Genomic DNA, 22,531 nt, shown 5'->3' with positions numbered 1-22,531 from the left:
CCAGGGAGCCCGCCGGGCTGTGCTCTGCAGACGGAAGATACTTTTCGGGGGGAAGGGCAGGTAAAGAGAAGACCCCTGATGAAACGCCCCTGAAGCGCACAAGGCCCGCTGCTGGCACGAGCGTCAGGCCCCGTCCGGGCTGAGAGCCCGCCAACGCAGGGGCGCACCCCCGCCCCCACTGGCACCTGCGGCCCGGCCGGGCGTCCCGGGACGCGCTAGGGACGCGCGCCCAGGCGCAGCGCGGGGCGGGGCCGCCGGCACCGGCTTCAGGGCCGCGGTTCCGAGACGCGCACCGGCGGCGACCCGTCCTCTGAAGGAGCAGGTGCGGCCCAGGGGAGCGCGAGCCCCGGAACCCGCGCGCACGGAGCCGGGGGCGGCGCGGAGAAGGCGGGTCCCCGCGCAGGGGTGGGCCGCGCCCGCGCCCGCCGTCCGGACCCAGCGCCGCCGGTCGGGACCCAGCGCCGCCCGTCGGGACCTGACCCGGCACTGCCCGTCGGGACCCAGTACTGCCCGTCGGGACCCAGTACTGCCCGTCGGGACCTGACCTGGCACTGCCCGTCCGGACCCAATACTGCCCGTCGGAACCGGACCCAATACCGCCCGTCCGAACCCCGCGCAGCCCGTCTGGACCCACTACTGCCTGTCGGGACCCGACCGGCACTGCCCGTCCGGACCCAATACTACCTGTCGGAACCGGGCCCAGCACCGCCCGTCCGGACCCAGGACCGCCCGCCCGGACCCAGCGCCGCCCGCCGGACCCACTACTGCGGGTCGGGACCGAACCCTACGCCGCCCGCCGGACCCACTACTGCGGGTCTGAACCGAACCCAGCGCCGCCCGCCGGACCCACTACTGCGGGTCGGGACCGGGCCCAGCACCGCCCGCCCGGACCCACTACTGCCGGTCAGAACCGGGCCCAGCGCCGCCCGCCGGACCCACTACTGCGGGTCGGGACCGGGCCCAGCACCGCCCGCCCGGACCCAGCACCGCCGGTCCGAACCCAGCGCCGCCCGCCGGCCCCTCGCCGGCCCCTCCTCCGGCGGCGCGGGCCGCAGCACCTAGCGGAGCGGCGCGGAGGTGCGGCGGCGGCGGCGCGCGTGCGCGGGCGGCGGGGGCGCGCACGGCGGGCGCGCACGGCGGCGGGCGGGGCGGCGCGGGCGCGGCGCACACCGGCGCGGCTGAGGCGGCGGCGCTGAGGCGCGGGCGGCGGCGGAGCCCGGCGGGGCCGAGGCGGCGGCGCGGGGGGCGGCGGAGCGGCCGGAGCGGCGGGGGGCGCGGGCCCCGCGGACCTGTCCCCTCGCCCGGCGCGGCGGCGCGGCGGCTGAGGAGGCGCGGCCGGGACCATGTCGGCGGGCGGCCGCGACGAGGAGCGGCGGAAGCTGGCCGACATCATCCACCACTGGAACGCCAACCGGCTGGACCTGTTCGAGATCAGCCAGCCGACCGAGGTGGGCGCCGCGCGGCGGGGCGGGCGGGCGGGCGCGCCGGACCTCCTCGCCGCCCCTCCCCCGCCCTCGACTGCCGGAGCCCGGACCGGCCGGGACCCGCCCTCCCCTCCCCCGCCCCCCGCGCCCCCCGCCCCGCACCCGCCTCCCGCGCCGGCCCGCCCTCCCCAGCCCTCCGCGCCGCCCGCGCCCCTCCGCCGGGGCTGGGTCCGGGGTCGCGGCGGCCGGGCGGGGGCCTGCGGCGCGGCCGGAGCGGTGCGAGCGTGGCCGTCACCTGTTCCCGGCCCAGGGCCGCCCCCCGCCTGGTCCCCCAACTTGTCTGCCCCCCAGCCCTGGTGCCCCCACCTGTCCGCCCCCCAGCCCCGGGTGCCCCCACCTGTCCGCCCCCCAGCCCCGGGTGCCCCACCTGTCCGCCCCCCAGCCCCGGGTGCCCCACCTGTCCGCCCCCCAGCCCTGGGTGCCCCAATTTGTCCGCCCCCCAGCCCCGGGTGCCCCACCTGTCTGCCCCCCCAGCCCCGGGTGCCCCACCTGTCCACCCCCCAGCCCCGGGGGCCCCCACCTGTCCGCCCCCCAGCCCCGGGTGCCCCAACCTGTCCGCCCCCCAGCCCTGGGTGCCCCAACCTGTCCGCCCCCCAGCCTCGGGGGCCCCAACCTGTCCGCCCCCCAGCCCCGGGTGCCCCAACCTGTCCGCCCCCCAGCCCCGGGTGCCCCAACCTGTCCGCCCCCCAGCCCTGGGTGCCTCCACCTGTTCGTCCCCCAGCCCCGCGTCTCCCCACCTGTCCGTTCTTCCCTGGTCCCCCAACCTGTCCGCCCTCCACCCTTGTCTCACCACCTGGCCGCCCCGCATCCCCGATCCCCCCACCTGCCCTTCCCTTGTCCCCCCACCTGGATGTCCCCCCGCTCTTGGGTCCCCCCACTTGTCCGTCCTTCCTTGGTCCCCCCACCTGGATGTCCCCCCGCTCTTGGGTCCCCCACTTGTCCGTCCTTCCTTGGTCCCCCCACCTGGATGTCCCCCCGCTCTTGGGTCCCCCCACTTGTCCGTCCTTCCTTGGTCCCCCCCACCTGGCTGCCCTCCAGCCCCCGGGGCCCACCACCTGTCCGCCCTTCCCTGGTCCCCCCACCTGGCCGCCCCCACCCCCGTCTCCCCACCTGGCCCCCCGGCTGTTTCCGGGCGCGGGCAGCCGGGCCGGGCCGCTGCCTCCCGAGTCCGGGCGGGCGGCGCCGGCAGCGTCTGTCACCGCGCGCGCTGGCTCTCCCGGTGCTCGGAGCGGCGGTCGGACGGGCCTTTGTCACCGCCTGCGAGCATGTGACCGCCGGGCGCCCCGCGGGTCCGGGCCGGGAGGCGGCCGACCGCGAGGGGCGGCGGTGCCTGGGCTCCGAGGCCCGTGTCGCCGTGTCCCCTCGCCCCCGCCCGCCTGGCCGGCGCGCAGGTCGGCGCGGCCCGGGCCCGCCGGGAGGAGGTCGCGCCGGCCGCACAATGGTGGCCGCGGGACAAAGCTGCCCGCGCCCTCGCGGCCGGCGGCGGGGACGCCACGTGGAGCCGGGGCCGCGGCCCGTCCCGGCGTTGCGCGGCGCGGGGCTGGGGGCTGGCGCGGCGGTCGGCGCGGGGGCGCCGGTGGGTGGGTGGCGGCCGAGCCGGACGGCGGTGGCCGAGTGCGAGCTCTCGGGGCAGACCCGAGCGGTCCTGCTGAGAATGTGCTCCCTTCCCTTAGCATTCAGCCCAGTTCACGTTTTGAGCGAGTCTGGCTTTGCTTTTTAGCCTCGGGGGCTTTGCCTGTGGCGGGGAGGGCTGTGTTCTCCCGCCTTCGTCCGACCGCGCCGCCCTGCGCGGCAGAGGCGGTCGTCCTGCCCGGTGAGCGCCTGCGAGCCCTGGCCCAGGCGGCCGGCGTGGGCGCGGGGGCGGCCGGCGTGGGCGCGGGGGCGGCCGGCGTGGGCGCGGGGCGGCCGGCGGGGGCGCGGGGGCGGCCGGCGGGGGCGCGGGGGCGGCCGGCGTGGGCGCGGGGGCGGCCGGCGTGGGCGCGGGGGCGGCCGGCGGGGGCGCGGGGGCGGCCGGCGGGGGCGCGGGGGCGGCCGGCGGGGGCGCGGGGGCGGCCGGCGGGGGCGCGGGGGCGGCCGGCGTGGGCGCGGCCCTGTGCCCGGTTTCCCCCGGTTCACAGCGCACCTCCGTGAGGGTTGCAGGGTTGGTTCCCCCAAGCAAGTCAGTGCGGTGTGGGTGAGTGTTCATTCATAGATTTTACTGCGTCTTCAGAAAGGTGGCATGCAATAATTTAGTTTTAGGGTTATATTGTCTTTCAGAATGAGCTCATTTTTCTTTTCATCACAAGGTAAAATTTGGATGTGAAATATTATCTTGGCACATAGTTGTTTTGTTTTTTTTTGTTTGAATGGATCTATTTTTAATTGTTTTTTGAGAGATTTCCCAAGTTTGGTTGAGAAAAGGAATCTTTTGATTTTAGGAATAGAGACTTCAGTTTACTTTTTGGGCGTTTAAATTGACTTGGCATTTTTTAAAAGTCCCAAATTGGAAGCGGATTATAGTTAGTCCATTTAATTCTATTTTATGCATTCAATTGAAACTTTTTCTGTATTTTCTTAGACATATAGTTATCAAAGTAAAAAGCTATTTTTTTTCCAGTTATTCTGTAGGTGAAAACTTGTTGTGTACAAGTATTGAAGCAAAGCAAGAATTGAAGGACTTTTAAAAAAATGATTATATATGTCACTTATTAGTTTTTACTCTCGCTTGTATCTGAACATTTCTGTTTTTAAAAATGATTCATCAGATTTGTATTAGAAAGTCTTTCATAATGAAATGATTTGATTTCTGTGTAAAGTGTTTATATTATTTTCCTTAGCCTTTTCATCATCTATTGGCTAGCTCACACTTTCCATTTTGTTTTCTGGAGAACCTTTGCATCCTACTAGATTTATCCTGGACTTAGAAGCTAAGCTCTACGCCTAACATGCTGTATCTTTCATTATTGTGTAGGCAAACTTACTTATGTTAATAATTCTCTAAGCCAATATTTCAAGGCCAACAGTTTCAATTTGCTTTAAGCTTGGGTCTGAACATTTCTTATCATCAAATCATTATTTTTACTCTATTTGGCCATCAGAAATCAGGTTTCTCAGTTTTCTGCAAGAATATAATGTTATATTGGCCCTTATTAGGTGTTCAATAAATGTTGACCAAATTCACTACAGAAATTGATTTGTAGAAATAAGATTTAAGGCTTATATTTATTTATTTGGGTATTTATTTATGTATTTGTATGAGAGGTTAGTTGTGGGTTTTCTTTTTTCCTTTTGTTTGCTTTTTTTTTTTGGTATGGTGATCAGTATCTGTTATCAAATTTTACAACTCTATTAATCATCTGTGTGATTGGTGGTTTCAGCCAGCTATGATAACCACTGATAATTCTGTGGTTTCTATGTTTAGGAAGATGATAAACTTAGCTCTTTGAATCACATTCACTTTTTAAGAAAATTGGAATATGTTTTGAAATCAACTTGTTTAAATTTGCTTTTTCCTTCATGCTAAGATTTGTGTGTAAGAGGAGGGCTTTCAAAAAATAAGTTATCATTGAGTATTTTCAACCTCTCCCTCTCTTAGATCCTAGATTCTTTGGGAATTTGTAAAATGAGAGTTGAGGATCTAAACCTAATGTTGATATTTTATCATCAGGAAATTGATGTTAAGCTGAATTAATAATCTTGATTAATATGGAAAGCTATAGCTCATAAAAGCACCTCAAAGCATTTTAGTCATTCCTTTTCTTATTTTTAATGTTAAGGCTTGATTTCTTTTAGGGATTTGTAATTATTTATGATGGCAGAGTGCTTGCTGCTAATCTTTCCTTCGTAATCTTTCCTTCTCCTACTGAGAAGAGGGCTTCTCTGGTTATCCAAAGGAATGAATCCCTGTTGGTTTTAACTTACCATGAGCTGTCTTTATAACCATTGGTTTGTCTCTTTCCCTCCTTCATTACACATAGGCAAGGATTTACAGTTTGTGAAAAATTATTTTCTGACGCATGGTAGGTGTTCAGTAAATATTTTATGAAAAGAATACTGAATATATGACCTCTGTATCTTTATTCCTGACAAAACATGGGATATATGCTTTTAAAAAATTTAGTGAAAATTATCTGATAGGCTAATATAGATTTGTTTTTATGTCTTAGTTTTGCATGAAGGTTACACTTAAATGCAAAAACTATGCTGACCATTGACCATTTAGCTTTATAAGATATTTCTTAAAGTCATTTGTTTATTGAGTTCATTGCCTTCTTTTACCCTTATGGAAATAGTAACTCAGAATTTGTGTGGACATCTACACATGCTTTATTATAGGTGAATATGGTACATCTTAATATTCTGATTAATCTTGAGAAGTAATGTGGTGATTCATGTTATCCAGAGATGTGTGTAAAAAATAACTTCTAGTTTGTCAGCAGAGGTGGAGTAGGAAGTCTTCAGGTGAAGTAATGATAGTTGCATAACTTATAGCTAAATCTGTATTTCAGACTAATATTTAGTTTGTAACTATGCTTTATCATTCTGTATTTGAAATTGTATTGAAAACAACAGTTATATTTCAAACATGGGTTCTGAAGATCTCTTTCTGGTGACTAATGTTTAATGAGATAGGTGATAACCAATGATGTGTTTTTAGTATTTATATGCATTTCTTTTCCTTTTTTTCCCCTAATAAGTTGATCCTCAATGGTGGTTATAACCATTTTTAAATGCTTATTTAATTCCCTGTAATAATTTTTTTTTTTTTTTTTTTTTTTTTTTTTTTTTTTGAGACAGAGTCTCACTCTGTTGCCCTGAGTAGAATGCCGTAGTGTCAGGCTAGCTCGCAGCAACTTCAAACTCCTGGGCTTATATGATCCTCCTGCCTCAGTCTCCCAGAGTGCTAGGATTACAGACATGAACCACCATGCCCAGCCGATTTCCTGTAATTATTGGTTAAGTTTTATGTTTGTGTGGTGTGTTCTTGTGGGTCTGAAGTATAGCTCTTGTCAAACATTGCTTAGTTATCTTAAGTTGAAACTGCATTTAGAATAGTTTCAATTTGGTATCCATCTGCCAATGAAAGATAATTTTATTTTATGCAATTTGTAGACCTAATGTAATGTGAATATTTTAACTGTAGACTTTTATAGAACTATCAAATTTTGATTGTGGCTAAATTATAATAATAGTAGTAGAATAGCAGAAGTGGTGTTTCATATTCTTGAAAAAATATGGGCCACAGAATATCAGGATATGGTACCAGATTGGTGGGAAGTCTTAGAAAAGTTTATGGTTATGTCATTAAGGATTTAATTGAGCAGTTATAGTGCATGAAACATTATTACCAGGTGTTGGTTATTATTCTGGTAGCATAGGTTAATTTGTTTATAAACAATTTTACCAGACTTGAATTTTGGTATAATGTCAGAAAATGCTAATGAATAGTATAACAGTTATTTTGATATAAACCTATTTTTCTTTATTATAAATAAAGTAGATATACCAGTAGCACACACTGAACATAGAGCTAAACCGACTCCCCAGTTGAAAATTATTTTCAGGTTAGGTAGTGTCTTGATTTTTGTTCGAAAGTTTGCTATATTTCTATTAATTTCCTGGCTGATTCTATGTAGGATATACTCATTCACCTTGAAGTTGCCTAGGATAAGAGATGACATGTATTTGTTTGACCTATATTTACACTTGTAAGTTAGAAACAAAGCTGTGTGCCAAATCCCACAGACCCTTTAACCTCTTCTGGGGAGGGTTGCCTAACGCTGATGTGCTGACAGAGCCTGAACATCCACTGGTAGGCTTCAGTTAGTGTCTCCATGTGTATGAGTTGACAGCAGGTGTGTACGTGTTATCAAAGTTGGATCATCTTTATTCGTGGGCCAAAGATTTTTCTTACATTTCTGGTCGCACATAGCTGGGCTCAAGCAGTCTGAGAGGTGGTGGGGGAGATGTTTGTTTGCCTATCTCAAAGTTGCCTGATTGAAGTTTTATTTTAGCAGCAATAAAAACATAAAATTCACTAGTCATTTTGACATATGTGATTCACCAAAACAATATTTTAATTTAATTTAGAAAGTAAGTGGACTTAATAAAGTGAAAATAAGCTAGAGAAGTGGTTCATATATAAAGCAGGAGAGTAATTTCCCAATAGAAGTTGTTTCTAAAAATTAAGGATAATTTAAAGTTTTATACTTGCAAGTTTACAAATATATGTCATGAATGAAGTTATCTAGAGGAACTGAAAATGGAATGGTTTACTGTGGCTGGAAAATAGCCAAAATTTCTGTACTTTTACTTACCAAGAAATTTAATGTTAAAGAAAATTGTGTGGCTTACAGAAAAGAAATGTGAATTTTTGTTTCACTTGTCTACATTGTTGTTTTTAGGCTGAATATATACAACATGCTTTACCTTGTAAATATTATCCCAACATTATAGTTAGGGTGACCATATGGAACACTTTGTGAATGAAAGTGGCACTATTAGTAATTATACCAGGACAGTGAGCATAAACTGGAACTGTCTCCATTAACTCTTGGTACAAACAGGTGGGAGGTGCTTACACTGTTTTCAGTTCCTTCAGTTTGAAGCTTCTGAAGTTTACTAGTGCCCAATTGACTTTGGCAGACAGGGCAAGACCATTTTCACAGAATATTAAGACATTTTGTTTGTGTTTTTAAAGCTGTCTTCCTTTTTGGTAGAGTGGAAGCAGACTGAAAGAGGACCTGTCACTGTTGAGCCTATCTCTGTTACCATCTGCCGTGTGTTGGGTGTTTCCAAATCAGGAAGTCATGCCTCCCTCCTAAAATTCCACCTGAAAGTTTCTTTTATTTCAAAATAGAACAGAGGTTGACCCCCCAAATTATGATCCATGAAAAAAATGCTCGTTTGTTGCTGCTGTTTGAAGGTGTTTTATTGGTTAAGAGTGGTCCAGTTGGCTGTTGTATTCAGAATCCTAGCTCATAGTTCTCTGTTGCTTGATTGCCTGTATGTTCTGTTAAGGAAAACCAAGTAAATTCTATTCTTTGCAAACTTAAACCTTTTGTGCCGTCTAAGTATATAGCTTCCTTTTACCCTTATTTGCTAACAGTGGTACTTTCCATGGTAACCTATTTATTATATTTCTATTTCCTGATTTTTACAGGAGAACCAATAAAAAGTCTATCTTATAATATCATTTTGTGTCACTGTTATCAGCTTTTGGTACTGAGACCTGAAATTGCCAGTTTTTACCCCTCTTGTTTTGACTTTGCTTCCATATGTTTAGCAGAGAAAATAAATTGGGAATACCAATATGACCACTGTTGGGACACCATCCCATATTTAAAAACAATTATATTTTTAAATTTCATAACCTTTTACAAACATGCTTAGTATAAAATTCATATATTGGGAAGATATCTTTCAAATATTGTTTTTAGATGGATATTGATATTATCTGAATAAATTTCTGAGTGCTCCAGACTCCTAAATGTTTGAACAGTATACCATGATTTTACATGAGTTATAAAGAACATTTCTTCTTTATAATATACTATGATTTTACATGAGCTTTTTGTGGTTTTTTTTGTTTTTGTTTTTGTTTTTTGAGACAGAGTCTCACTTTGTTGCCCAGGCTAGAGTGAATGCCGTGGCGTCAGCCTAGCTCACAGCAACCTCAAACTCCTAGGCTCAAGCGATCCTGCTGCCTCAGCCTCCCAAGTAGCTGGGACTACAGGCATATGCCACCATGCCCGGCTAATTTTTTCTCTATATATTAGTTGGCCAATTAATTTCTTTCTATTTATAGTAGAGACGGGGTCTCGCTCTTGCTCAGGCTGGTTTTGAACTCCTGACCTCGAGCAATCCGCCCGCCTCGGCCTCCCAGAGAGCTAGGATTACAGGCATGAGCCACCGTGCCTGGCCTACATGAGCTTTTAAATGAATTCTTAGGTTACATTGCATGAAACTTTTTACATAATTAGTTTTTTTTGGCAAAAACTTGGAGTGATTATTTTTAACAGACATTGGTAATGAAAATAATCAGTTTTACCAAAGTTCTAGTTTGAGCTTAAATACTTTTTCATTTCTACTACTAATTTTTCTTTGGAAAATTCTTTTAAATACTTTTCATATTCAGTTACATTAAAATGTATTTGTCTGCCTTGCACTTTGAATGGATCTTTTACCCATGCATCATTTTGTTCTATCAGTCATTGATTATTTGGTGAATATTGTTTTGCTGAGGGATGCAGGTCTACCACATGTTGACACATTTCCTTAAATAATTACAAGATGTTAACATTTGTTGGTATTGCCACTGACGTCATCAAAATCTTAAGTACTCTCAGGCTCACAGTGGTGGATACAAGTTTTCAGATAATTTAATTTTCATTTTAAAGCTCAAATTTTATTATTGGTGACACTGTCATAGGCAGGACTTGGAAGGGACAAGCTTGTTTTATTCATTCTTGAGAAAACGTCTACCAACTATCCAAGCCTGAAAAACCAAAGTTTGTTAGTTCATCTTTCAAGTAAAAATGGTATACCATGAGAAAAGTGACTAATTCAATTGAACAGTTGCACAAATACCTTTTCTTAAGACATCGACCAAACTTTGATATGCTGCAGAAGTAGAAGGGCTTTATGTGTACTTCCTGTTTGGGCACATAATTGCACCAACATGTACCCAGGAGTCAAGGTTCAAGAAAATCAATCTATTATTTTTTGTTTCATTGAAGGCATTCTTAAGTGAAATTGGCTTTTTGAAAAAAAAATTTGAATAGCAGTGAAAAACACATCTTGTACACAGTGCATTTTGACAGTACTGGCTTGATTTGTGCTAACGTGCAGTAAGCTTTACTCATCATCACTTTTCACCACTCATGAAAATAGTGACAGATGAGAAAGGCTAATAATACTGTCCAAGTATTATGAAAATGGTTTCGACCTTGCGAATGACCTTAAAGGGTCTTGGGGAACCCCAGGGATTTGTACACTACAGTGTATGAGCTGCTGCCCTAGAATATTTAGTGGTGGAAGTTTTAAAAATTTTGGTTTTGGCTGATTTTTTTAAAAAAATATATAATATTCTAAGGTAGATATTAAAGCCTATCACATAAACAGATGTAATACTTAAAATGTGAACTTAGAGCTCATCATTATGGAAGGGTACATTTCAACATATATTTATATTTTATGCATTATGTATTTTTCTATATAAATGCCTTATTTTAATATTTTGTTATCATTGATAAGATGCAAACATTTATGTTTTTGTTATTCAAAAAAACATGGCCACAACACAGCAAAAGTGATGACCATCAAGTTTTATTGCTCCGGTTTACTCACAATGTGACCTAAGCCACTCCTGCTCAGGGCTCTTTTTCTAGTTCTACCCATGGATCCTCTTGCATTTCAGAGAACGGCAGTGTCTGTAACGTGGAGTTATTCTCTTGTTTAATGTCTTAGGTCTTCTGGCACTTGTCTGCCCTTTCAGTCCCAAGTATAAACTCTTGAGTTATGCCAACCACTGGCTGTGTAAGGATTTCTTTTCTTCCTAATGTGTTTGTTTAGTTGTATTTTCCCTTAGCTCTTTTCCTGAGAGACAGATAAACATACAAACACAGGCAGATAGTGTTTATATTCTAAAACCCATCATGCACATATGCAATTTTAATACTTAATAAATGAATGTATTTAAAAATGTGTGGTAAAAACAAAATGTTAGAGTACTGAATTTGTATTTAAGATTAGCAGCACTTAAGAGTAATTTATTTCTACTCAGTAGCTCCTTGTTTTGAGCCAAATATATTGTGTTGTTATAATGGGTGAGTGTAAATTCATTTTGAATTTTTGGGTGATCAATTTATTTATTATTATAGATAGCATTACAAAGCTATTTTGATGGAACACTACTTTTAACCATTTGGTGAAACATGCTTGTCAGTAAACATACTGTTTTATTGGAATAATATAAAACAAATAAAACATTTTAATTGATGAATATGTGAATCTGTAATGATTCCTTAGTAGATCAGCTAAACTTCTGCTTATTCAAGAGGAGGAGTCTGCCAGGAGTACCATGGACAGTGTTTTTACTGAATTTATGTTTAGGACCTCGAATGTTTAAAAATGTGTTTTTAATTAAAGTTTGGCGATGGTGGCCTCATTGAGTTCATGGTAGAGTTAATGTGGTTTTTATGCCAAACTTGCTGATTTCAGTTTTTAAAAATTATTTTATTATTCATGAAATTGTTATTTTTGGGAATATCAAAGACAGTGAAACTAAAATTAGTAAATTAAGAAAAGCATTTAAAACTGTGATGTTATTTTATGGCTAATTTTTAAAGTATATTCTTGAAAATGTGGTTAGACATGAAGGGGAATACATTGGCTTCACTGTAGTAAGATTATTCATTTGAAAACATTTTTTTTTCTGTTATAAGAGTTATATGCTTAATTTAGAACAACTGAAAAATATTGACAAGCAGAAATAAAGGTAAAAAATTACCCTGTATTCTGCCATCTGAAGAAATTCTTCATTGCCTTCCAGGCTTTTTTTCTTTAAATTCGATCTTGTATGTTTAGTTGTATCTGGATATTAATTGTTTGCATTTTTAGTATTGAATCATGTTTCTTAACCAGTTAGGTGTCTGTCAGGAATATAGGGTGTTTTTTTTTTTATTATTTATTATTTTTTTGGAATTGGCCAATCATGTTTAATTTCTCAACTTAGTTTGGGCCATAGGGTTGTGTTTTTTGTTTTGTTTTGTTTTTAATCTCAGAATTACCCAGGGCTACAAACATTTTGGTTACATGAATTACTTTTGTAATGTTTGAGTCAAAATTATAAGTGTGTCTGTTACCCACACAGTGTTGAGTTGTAGCCGTTAGGTGTGAATTTACCTATCCCCTCCTTCCCCCCTTCCACCTGTTTGACTTCTGTTGAATTGTACTATCATATGTATACATGAGTGTTGATCATTTAGTTCCAATTTAATAGTACATGTGGTCTTTGTCCATTCTTGCCATATTTCATTCAGTAGAATGGTATCCAGTTCTATCCAGGTTGTTACAAAAGGTATTCACCATTTTTTTAAATGGCTAATACTCCATGATGTACATATACCACATTTTATTAATTCAGTCGTGTATTGATGGGCACTTGGGTTGTTTCCACATTTTGCAGTTGTGAACTGTGCTGCTATAAACATTCGAGTGCAAGTCTCTTTTTTATAAAAAGTCTTTTTTTCCTTTGGGTAAATACCCAGTAGTAGGATTGCTGGATCAAATGGCAGGTCTACTTGTAGTTCTTTGAGCTATCTCCATACTACTTTCCACAGAGGTGGAACTAGTTTGCAGTCCCACCAGCAGTGTATAAGTGTTTGTTTCTGTACCCATGCCAACATCTGTTGTTATGAGACTGTTTGAGTAAAAGCCACTCTCACTGGAGTTAGATGATATCTCATTGTGGTTTTTATTTGCATTTCCCTGATGATTGGAGATGTTGCACATTTTATTGTATGTTTATTGGCCATTAGTCTATCTTCTTTTGAAAAGTTTCTGTTCATGTCTTTTGCTCACTTTTTAATGGCATTGTTTGATATTATCATGCTGATTTGTTTGAGCTCTTTGTAGATTGTGATTATTACCCCTTTATCGGATGTATAGCATGCAAATATATTCTCTCATTTTTTAGGTTGTGTATTTGCTCTAATGATTATTTCCTTGGCTATGCAGAAGCCTTTTAATTTATCAGGTCCTATCTATCTATCTATCTATCTATCTATCTATCTATCTATCTATCTATCTATCTATCTATCTATCTGTCGTTGCTGTGATTGCCTTTGGGGTCTTCTTCAGAAATTCTTTGCCTAGGTTGGTATATATAAGAGTTTTTCCTACCTCTTCTAGAATTCTTAGTGTTTCGTGCCTTAGGTTTTTAAGTCTGTTACCCATCATGAATTAATTTTTGTGTGTGATGAGAGGTGTGGATCCTGTTGCAGTCTTCTACATGACATGTATGGCTATCCAGTTTTTCCAGCACCATTTATTGAATGGGGATTCTTTTCCACAGTGTTTGTTTTTGTCCTCTTTGTCAAAAGTCAGATGGTCATATGAGGATGGTTTTATATCTGGGTTCTCAGTTCTGTTCCATTGGTCTAGGTCTCTATTCGTGTGCCAGTACCATGCTGTTTTGGTGTGTATACAGCTTGATCTGGTAAAGTGATGCCTCTAATTTGTTCTTTTTGCTTAATGTTGCTTGGGTTGTTTGGAGTCTCTTCTGGTTCTAGCATAGAATAACTTTTTCTAGATCTGCAAAAAATGATGTTGGAATTGTAATGGGGATTGCATTGAATGGGCAAATTACTTTGGGTAGTATGGAGATTTTAACAATGTTGATTCTGCCATTCCATGAGCATGATATTTTTCCATTTGTTTATATCTTCTGCAGTTTCCTTCCTCAGTGTTTCATAGTTCTTCCTGTAGAGGTTTTTCTCCTCCTTGGTTAAATATATTCTTATATATTTTATTTTATTTGTTGCTATTGTGAAAGTATTGAGTCTTTGATTTGATTCTCACCTTGACTGTTGTTGATGTATAGGAATGCTACTGATTTGTGTACATTTATGTTGTAACCTGGGACTTTGCTGAATTTATTTATAAATTTCAGGAGTCTCCTGGCAAGATCTTTGGGGTTTTTCTAAATATAAGATCATATTGTTAGTAAAGAGCGATAGTTTGACTTCTTCTTTCCCCATTTGGATACCCTTGATTTTCTCCTTTTGCCTCATACCTCTGGCTAGAACTTCTAGCACTATGTTGAACAGAAGTGGTGACAGTGGGCAAACTTGTCTGGTTCCAGTTCTAAGCAGGAATGCTTTCCAGTTTTTCTCAGTTCAGTAAGATGTTGGCTGTGGGTTTGTCATATATGAGTTTTATAATATTGAGGTTTATTCCATCTATACCTATTTTGTTAAGAGTTCTTATCATAAAAGGGTGCTGAATTTTGTTAAAGCTTTTTCTGCATATATTGAGGGGATCATATGGTCTTTGTTTTTACTTCTATTTATGTGTTAAATCAAATTTATAGATTTGCTTATGTTGAACCATCCTAGCATCTCTAGGATGAAGCCCACTGATTATGGTGGATTATTTTTTTTTTGATGTGCTGCTGAATTCGCTTTGCTAGGATTTTATTGAGAATTTCTGCATCTGTATTCATAAGGGATATTAGTCTGTAGTTTCCTTTTTTTGTTAGGTCCTTTGCTGGCTTTGGTATCAAGGTGATACTGGCTTTATAGAATGAGTTGGGGAGGATTCCTTCCTTCTCTATGTTATGACTTAATTTCTGCAGTATATATGTCAGTTCTTTGTGGGTCTGGTAAAATTTGGGAGTGAAACCATGTTGTCTAGGACTTTTTTTGTTGGGAGATTTTCTTATTGCTGCTTCAATTTTATTACTTGATATTGGTCTGTTCAGGAGTTCTGTTTCTTCCTGATTGAGCTTAGGGAGTTTGTGTGTTTCCAAGAATTCATTCATTTATGAAACATTTTGAAGTTTATGTGCATAGAGATTTTTATGGTATTCAGAGATGATATTTTGTATTTCCATGTTAAGAATTGTAATATCTACTTTTCATTTCTGATTGAGGGTCCTTTCTTTTCTGTTTTTGGTTAATCTAGTGAGAGCTCATCGATTTTGTTCACCTTTTCAAAGAACCAAGTTTTTGTTTCATTAATTTTCTGTCTAATTCTTTTGTTTCTGATTTCAGTGAGTTCTGCTCTGACCTTAGTGATTTCTTTTCTTCTGATGGGTTTGGGATTGGTTTTCTCTTCCTTTTCCAATTTCTTGAAATGATTCATTAGGTTGCTGATTTGTGATCTTTCTTTTTGATGCAGGCATTTATGACTATGAATTTTGCTCTTATGACTGCTTTTCCTGAATTCCACAGATTATGATAACTTGTGTTCCCCTTGTCATGTAGTTTGAAGAATCTTTTGATTTCTGTTTTAATTTCCTCCTTGACTCAATAACCATTCAGCAGTAGATTGTTTAATTTCTATGACTTTGTGTAAAGTTGAGTGTTTCTGTTGGAATTGATTTCTAATTTTATTCAACTGTGGTCTGAGAAGATACATGGTATAGTTTGTTTTTTAAAAATTTGTTGAGATATGTTTTGTGGCCTAGGATATGATCAGTCTTAGAGAATGTTCCATGAGCTGTTGAGAAATTCACATATTCAGTGGTTTTGGGTGGAATGTTTTGTAAGTATTTCTTAGGCCCATTTGCTCTAGAGTTCTGTTTAAGTCCATTGTTTCTTTGCTTATTTTTTGCTTGGAGGTTCTGTCAGTTCTGTCAGTGGGGTATTGAAGTCCCTGGCTATAGGATGCTGCTGTTTATCATTTTGTTTAGATCAAGAAGGGTTTGCTTTATGAATCTGGGCACACCTGTGTAAGGTGCTATAAATATTCAGGATTGTTATTTCTTCTTATTGAATTGTTTCTTTCACCATCATGTAATGACCATCTTTGTCTTTCTTTACTTTTGCTGATTTGAAGTTTATGTTCTCTGATACGAGAATGTCTACACCAGCTTTTTTTTGGTTTCCATTTGTGTGGAATATTGTTTTCCATCCCTTCACTTTGAGTCTGAGCCCTTGTGGGTTAGATGTGTTTCCTGAAGACAGCAGATACTTGGCTTGTATTTTTTTTATCCATTTGGCCAGCCTATGTCTCTTGGGTGGGGAGTTCAAGCCATTCACATTTATTGAAATAATTGATAAGTGGAGTGGATTTCTGTTTATCCTGTTGAATAGGACTTTATTGCTTTGTTTTATCTCTTGAGCCATTGTGGTATCCAGGCTCTGACCTTTAGCTTTTGGAGGATTTTACATTAGTGGGTGTCTATTGTGCTGGTCCATGTGTAATGCAGTTCTTAGTACTTCCTGCAGGGCAGGTCTAGTCTTGACAGATTCCTCTAGTGTATGTTTGTCTGAGAAGGTCTATATTTTTCTCTCACTTAACAACCTTAGTGTTGGAGGATACAGAATTCTAGGCTGGCTATTATTCTGTTTGAGACAACTGAGAATGGGGCCCTTATTGCTTCTGTTTTATAAGGTCTCAGTTGAAAAGTCTGTAGTTAGTTTGATGGATTTTCCTTTGCAAGTTACCTGCTGCTTTTACCTTATGGCCCTTAGGAGTGCCCCTTAATGTGTTTACTTTGGCCAGTCTGATGAGTATGTATTATGGTAATTGCCTCTTTGTGATAAATCTCCCAGGGGTCTTTGAGCTTCTTGTATATGAATATCTAGATTTCTAGCAAGGGCAGAGAAATTTTCCTTAATTACTCCCTCAAATAGGTTTTCCAACTCTTGTTATTTTCTTCTTTGCCCTCAGGGATGCCTATGATTCTTATGTTAGGCCTCTTTGCATAACCTGTTTGTTCCTCTTGTTTCTCAGATCTTTCTGTTTGACTGACTTGTTTAACTCAAAGGAATTGTCTTCAAGCTCTGGGGTTATTTCTTCTGCCTGATACAGCCTATTAAGGGCTTCTGTTGTGTTTTATATTTCCTTGAATTAATTTTTCATTTCCAGAAGTTGTTTGATTTTTTTTTTTTATTGATTCAATTTCCTTGGTAAATTTTTCATTCATTTCTTGCATTGTTTTCTGTGTGTGTGTGTGTGTGTGTGTGTGTGTGCATGTGTTGGGTTTTTATGTTGTCTTGTATTTCATTTACGCTTCTTTACAATATATATTCAGAATTTTTCATCTGTCATTTCAGTCTTTTCATTTTTGTTGGTATCTATTGGTAAGGAGTTATTGTTTTTGGGGAGGATGGTGTCCTTTTGTTCTGAGTTTTCCTGTTTCCAGAGTTCTTTTGCTGATTCCTTCTCATCTGGCCTTTTGATCGAGACCTAGGGGTGCTAGGCCTGACTTAATGGGCCTGTCGCTGGTTCCCTGAATTTTGATCCCTGAGCATGCCAGGAGAGGAGTGCTGGTCCTGAGTTGCCTATGGGGTGTTTTAGCAGTTTTGGTTTACCTTTTGGGTTACTTCTGATCTGCTGTCTTCACCTCTTCCCAACAGTGTATAGTGAGTAAGGTCCCCAGCTTACTCTCGGTGTGGGCTGTTGGTACTTGTATGAATCAGCCACACCCTGTTTGCTTGAGTTGGAAGACGCTATGATGGGCCATATCGTTGTTCTCCCTGTCATTGGTTGATGGCTCTGTGATAGAGCCAGCTGCTGAGATGTTCTTTTGTGTCCATGGTAGACTGTAGTCCCCCCGGTGGACTACTTGAGTGCCCCAAGATTTAGGAGGGACCCTGTAGCTCCCAAGGGGTTTCTTGAGGTGTGGGGAGGAGCAAGGCGGTTTGTGGCTAGGTTGTGGGAGCCTGAAAAGCTTTGCAAAGCCTTGGTGGGGCTCAGAAGTTGCTTTTTTTAGGAATCAGTTTTTAAAAGCTAGCTGGGTTATTCTGATTGTAAATGTAATACTTGACCTTTAGTGAATGCATACAATACACCTGACATTAGGGTAAATGCCTGGCATATATTTTTGGTTCTCGTAGAAATCCTTTGAGGTGGGTACTTTTTCTTTTCCCATTTTTGGATGAAGAATCCAAGGCACAGGGAGATTAAATAAATTGTTCAAGAGTATGCAGCTAGTAAGCACTGGTGTAAGGGTTTTGAACCCATATAGTCTCACTCTAGAACCTTTCCTTTAACCACTGTGTTTATAAAATCCAAAAATTTAACATTACTGCAATTAAAACAGTATTTGGAAGTTGTATAGGAAAATAATTCATAAGTAGAAAATTTACAACTTTTCAGGAAGAACCACAAGCATGATGTAATAAAATATCTTTTCTGTTTTATGTAGATCATTTACTTATATGCACATATGTGTATATTTCATGCATATGTACATGAGTGTATTGATTTTTTTTTTTTTTTTTTTTTAGTACAGGGTCTTTCTCTGTCCCCTAGATAGAGTGCAATGGCATGATCATAGGTCACTGCAACCTCAAACTCCTGGGCTCAGGCAATCCTTCTGCCTCATCCTCCTGAGTAGCTGGGACTACAGGTGCCTGCCACCATGCTCAGCTAATTTTTAAATTTTTTTGTAGGGACTGAGTCTTGCTATTCTTCAGGCTAGTCTCAAACTCCTGGCCTCAAGCCATCCTTCTGTCTCAGCCTCCCAAAGTGCTAGAATTACAGGTGTGAGCCATTGTTCCTGGCCCCTACCAGTTTTTATATTGACCCTTTAAAACCTAGTTATAATTTTATCTTTGAGATAGTAGATTCTGTGTTTTGTAGCCAGTGTGGTTTATGCCATATTTTATTTTCTAACTAAATGCAGGCTGTGGTAGCAACCAGAAATTTGACTATGAGTGAAGAGTATGAGGAAATCTTGATGGACTTTTTTTTTTTTTTTTTTTTTTAGCTAGTTTTAAAAGAGGTGATTGATGGACTTCTGATGGCTTTAATATGCCTTTAGGAAACAAAGGAAGGCAAGACCTACCCAAGATTCAGACCCTAGTTTTGCAGTCTGCCTGTACTGTGTCCTTTAGTCCCTTCCCCTCTCACTGTGCATCCTGTCAATGCTGTACTTCCTGGCTTTGCTCTGGATGTTGCCCCAGCCGTTTCCTGACCTGTGCGTAAAGTTAAACAACAAACAAACTATTCATTTTATGACTTTTGGAGAGCTGATTCTCCTTAATGCTGGGCCTCACTTAATTTCATAGGGTTTTATTTACATATTAACTAATAGTTTTTCCCCAGGTAACATTTGAATTCAGTAGAATCTTCTAGAGATAATTCCTTGATTATTACTTACCAATAGTTCCTTAACATCTATTGACCAAATATTCACCATTCCCAAATGAGAAGGGGGAATTTCAGACATAGTGGCAGGTTTAGGGTCAGCCTGAGGGACCTTCTTAAATCTACAGACTCACTTTCCTGGTGGTGAGTGTTTGTTGTTTCTTGTAAGAAACGGTAAAGCTTGGTGATTAGTCCTGGAGGAAACTTCTAGGTAGAAAGTTAAGTATACGCTTATGAATCAGGAACTTTCGATGAATATTTGGTTTTTAAGAACCTCATATGTCAGTGTACTTAGTTTTGTGATGAGAACACACTAAATGTACTCACTCTACTAGTGTTAATAGGATGCTTAGATGTATGTAATTTTTGTGGCCCATACCCTTGCACAAAATATAATTTAACTTCAAAGTTTTGTTTTCTTTTAAAACCAGGTGGCATCTAAACAACCAAGTGCTACTTGTAATTTGCACAGCTTCTGAACAACAGGTTCTAGTGCTTCAGAAATGTTAACATTCCATTCATGTAATGACATTTTAGACATTTAATGTTCAGTTTGCAATTGAAAATGAATGCGATTGGCATCACCAGCTTGATTTTTGAGAATCACTGCAGATTTTACATTAAGTGTCATTGTAATTATTGTTTGCTTTTATAAACAGATGCTCATGAGCAGCAAACATTTTGGAGATAGTCATGGCCTGTATCATGGGCTGAGTAGTATGAGAAATTGTCCTGTTTATTTAACAACATTTTTATAACTATGGACATTTAAACATTTTTTTATGGATTGTGGGGAGTTATCTTAGACTAATACAGTATTTATTGAGAGCTGGTTACGTGTTAGGCTTTGTCAGGGACTGGGCTTACAGAGATTAAGGAATGGAATATCTGTGATCTCAAGGAAGGAAGTGAAACACAGACTACCGTGAAGGACGACCTTTTGCACCTTCAGAACAGGAATGCTGACTGGCACTGACTGCATTCAGGGGGCTTGGGGTTGACTCCGACCCTCCCACTCAGGACATGTGCCTCTCGGTCTCCATTTCCACACTCACTCACTGAGTGGTCCCCTGTGTGTGTGGGTCTCTGTACTAAGAGAGCGTGCGGCACTTAATAGACACATGGTCCTTTTCTCAAATAGCTTCCTTTTCAGTGTGGAAGACAAACTGGGGAAAAAGGCAATAATATGGTAAGTGCTCTGTTTAGGCAGTAAGTGTCAGGGACATGTTTAAAACAGACTGGAGTCTTTAGATGAGAAGGACTATTCTATGAGAATAAGGAGGAGGGCATTCCTGCAGCAAATATGTATTTAGTACGTATTGTATGTGCTCACTGTGCTAGCGCTGTGTACAAGAGAGGCACTGAAACAGGATTGCAGTTGGTAGAGTATAAGGCACATGTAACAAATAGGCTGTGTTGAGTGCCGTGAAGAAGGGAGGCCTGGTAGGTAATGGTTGGGCAGCATATCTATACTTGGCAAGTTGGTGAAATTTAACTAAGTGCATTTTAGGAAATGGTGTTTATTCTGAATCCTAAGGAATTTGTAGGAAATAGCTGGGCAAAGGGGTAAGGCTTGAGAACTTATTTAAAAATAGTCAAATTGGTTGAATTTGTGTGTGCACATGTGCAGATATGCAGGCACATTTTGTGACTATAGATTGTATTGTTCCTAGTTATTCACGCTCCTTCCTTTAAGAGGATCACACAGCCTTGCCCTTTTGACATCAGGCTTGACCACATGACTTTCTCTGGCCAGTGACAGCTCCTCTGTCTGAGTAGGCACTGGACATCCCATTTCATGGTTTTGTCATTGCCCGTTTCCTGCTTCTGTGAATTAGCATGTCCCAGGCTGGGGCTCATTCTTCAACCATAGCCCCAGAATGAAGGCTGGAACAGAGTTCCAGTTACACACAGATGTGCACAGATCTTAGTTATGGTGAGAAAGAAATGCAACTTTGTTGTCGTCAGTTGCCAAGATCCGGGGCCATTTGTTTTTGCAGCATCATGCAGTGACTGAAAGTACTGCGCGTGTGTCTGTGCATGCAAGCAGGTGTGTGCACACTAGGTTGTGAGGGGCTGAGGAGCCCATTGCCAGCTATGAAACCAGAGGTGTAGACCAGGGCTGGTTCTCATGGGCCCTGTAAGCCAAGTTAAGAACATTCCAGATGAAAGAACATGAAAAGGGGTGCAGTTCACCAAGACCTCCCAGAGTCTTTGTCCATGCTGCAGTGGGCTCTAGGAGGTAAAGACCTGAATTAAGGTAACACAATTCACATGGAAGGAGAAAATGAAAGTTCAGAAGGTAAATTGGGACTTGGAGAATGATGAAGAGATTCCTTGAGAGAAAGGAGAGTAGTCTCAGGAAATTCTAGTTTTTTACTTGGCTACCTAGGTAGGTGGTTACACTGTTAACCAGAATAAAATATACAAGTGTAGAATATATTTGGGTGAGGAAATACAAAATATTCTCTTTGAGATATACCAAATTTGAGGTGCCGTGGATTTCCCAGAGGTTTCCTACATAGGCAGTTAAGAGGAATGGCAGCAGGGGGTCTGGGTGATTGTGGTAGCAACATGTGGCCAAGGCATGGATGAGACTACAGGGAAAGAGTTTGAAGAGAGAAGAACCTAGGCCATAAAGCTTGAGAATCCAAAACAGCCGGTGTGCTGAGAAGAACAACTGGCCGTAGAACATCAGTGCAGACAATAAGTAGTGACTGATGATGTCAGAATAAGAGGAAGGTTTGGAGAGAAAATGTCACCTACTGAACTTTCTACTCCATGACCTTGCCTTAAAGTTTGTTAAATTGCTTTTAATTTAATTATAATTTCAATTCTCTAAGTTTCTTCACTGTCTTCTTCAGTGCCCCCCTTCCTGGCACCCTGGAGATCCCCACTCCTTGATCATCTGTGATGTCTGTAATACATCAGTTACAGTGTGTCACTTTGAGTTGACAGTTTTCTTTTTTCTACTGCTGGAAACATCTGTTTGATTACTTCGAGAGCTCTGAGTTCTCACCAGGGCCTTTCTTCTTTTGAGACCCCCTTCCTCTGGGACTTTGGGCCAGGGTTCATCCATCCTCTCTCGCTTTCTTTTCCCATCTCTCCTTTCTTCCTGCCTTCCATCTTTGGACTTTTCTGTTAAGAGGCATTGGGTTTTGTTTTGTTTTTTAATTTTAAGAAATATCTTTGATAACATTTTGTAACTGCAGTATTTTTTTTCATCATATATTCAACAAACATTT

The 22,531-nt window shown here is 43.0% G+C and overlaps 1 protein-coding gene and 1 long non-coding RNA gene across 18 annotated transcripts in view; one reads left to right on the top strand and one right to left on the bottom strand.

The window, feature by feature from the left end:
• The first annotated feature begins 1,167 nt into the window (after positions 1-1,167).
• The window catches only part of AFDN (afadin, adherens junction formation factor), a 148,705-nt gene continuing 127,341 nt past the window's right edge, over positions 1,168-22,531 (top strand). For all 17 annotated transcript variants that reach the window (XM_076002794.1, XM_076002792.1, XM_076002789.1 and 14 more), the window contains exon 1: positions 1,168-1,448. In XM_076002794.1, coding sequence (XP_075858909.1) covers positions 1,344-1,448 — 105 coding nt within the window. In that variant the 5' untranslated portion in view covers positions 1,168-1,343. The remainder of the gene's footprint in view (positions 1,449-22,531) is intronic.
• Positions 10,976-22,531, bottom strand: part of LOC105877870 (uncharacterized) — a 72,544-nt gene continuing 60,988 nt past the window's right edge. The window contains exon 5 of the long non-coding RNA XR_012919236.1: positions 10,976-11,060. This is a non-coding gene — a long non-coding RNA (uncharacterized LOC105877870). The remainder of the gene's footprint in view (positions 11,061-22,531) is intronic.

The sequence above is a fragment of the Microcebus murinus genome, chromosome 5 (assembly GCF_040939455.1).
Source record: "Microcebus murinus isolate Inina chromosome 5, M.murinus_Inina_mat1.0, whole genome shotgun sequence".
In the NCBI taxonomy this organism is placed as follows: Eukaryota; Metazoa; Chordata; class Mammalia; order Primates; family Cheirogaleidae; genus Microcebus; species Microcebus murinus.
This window is presented reverse-complemented; position numbering and strand designations above follow the sequence as displayed.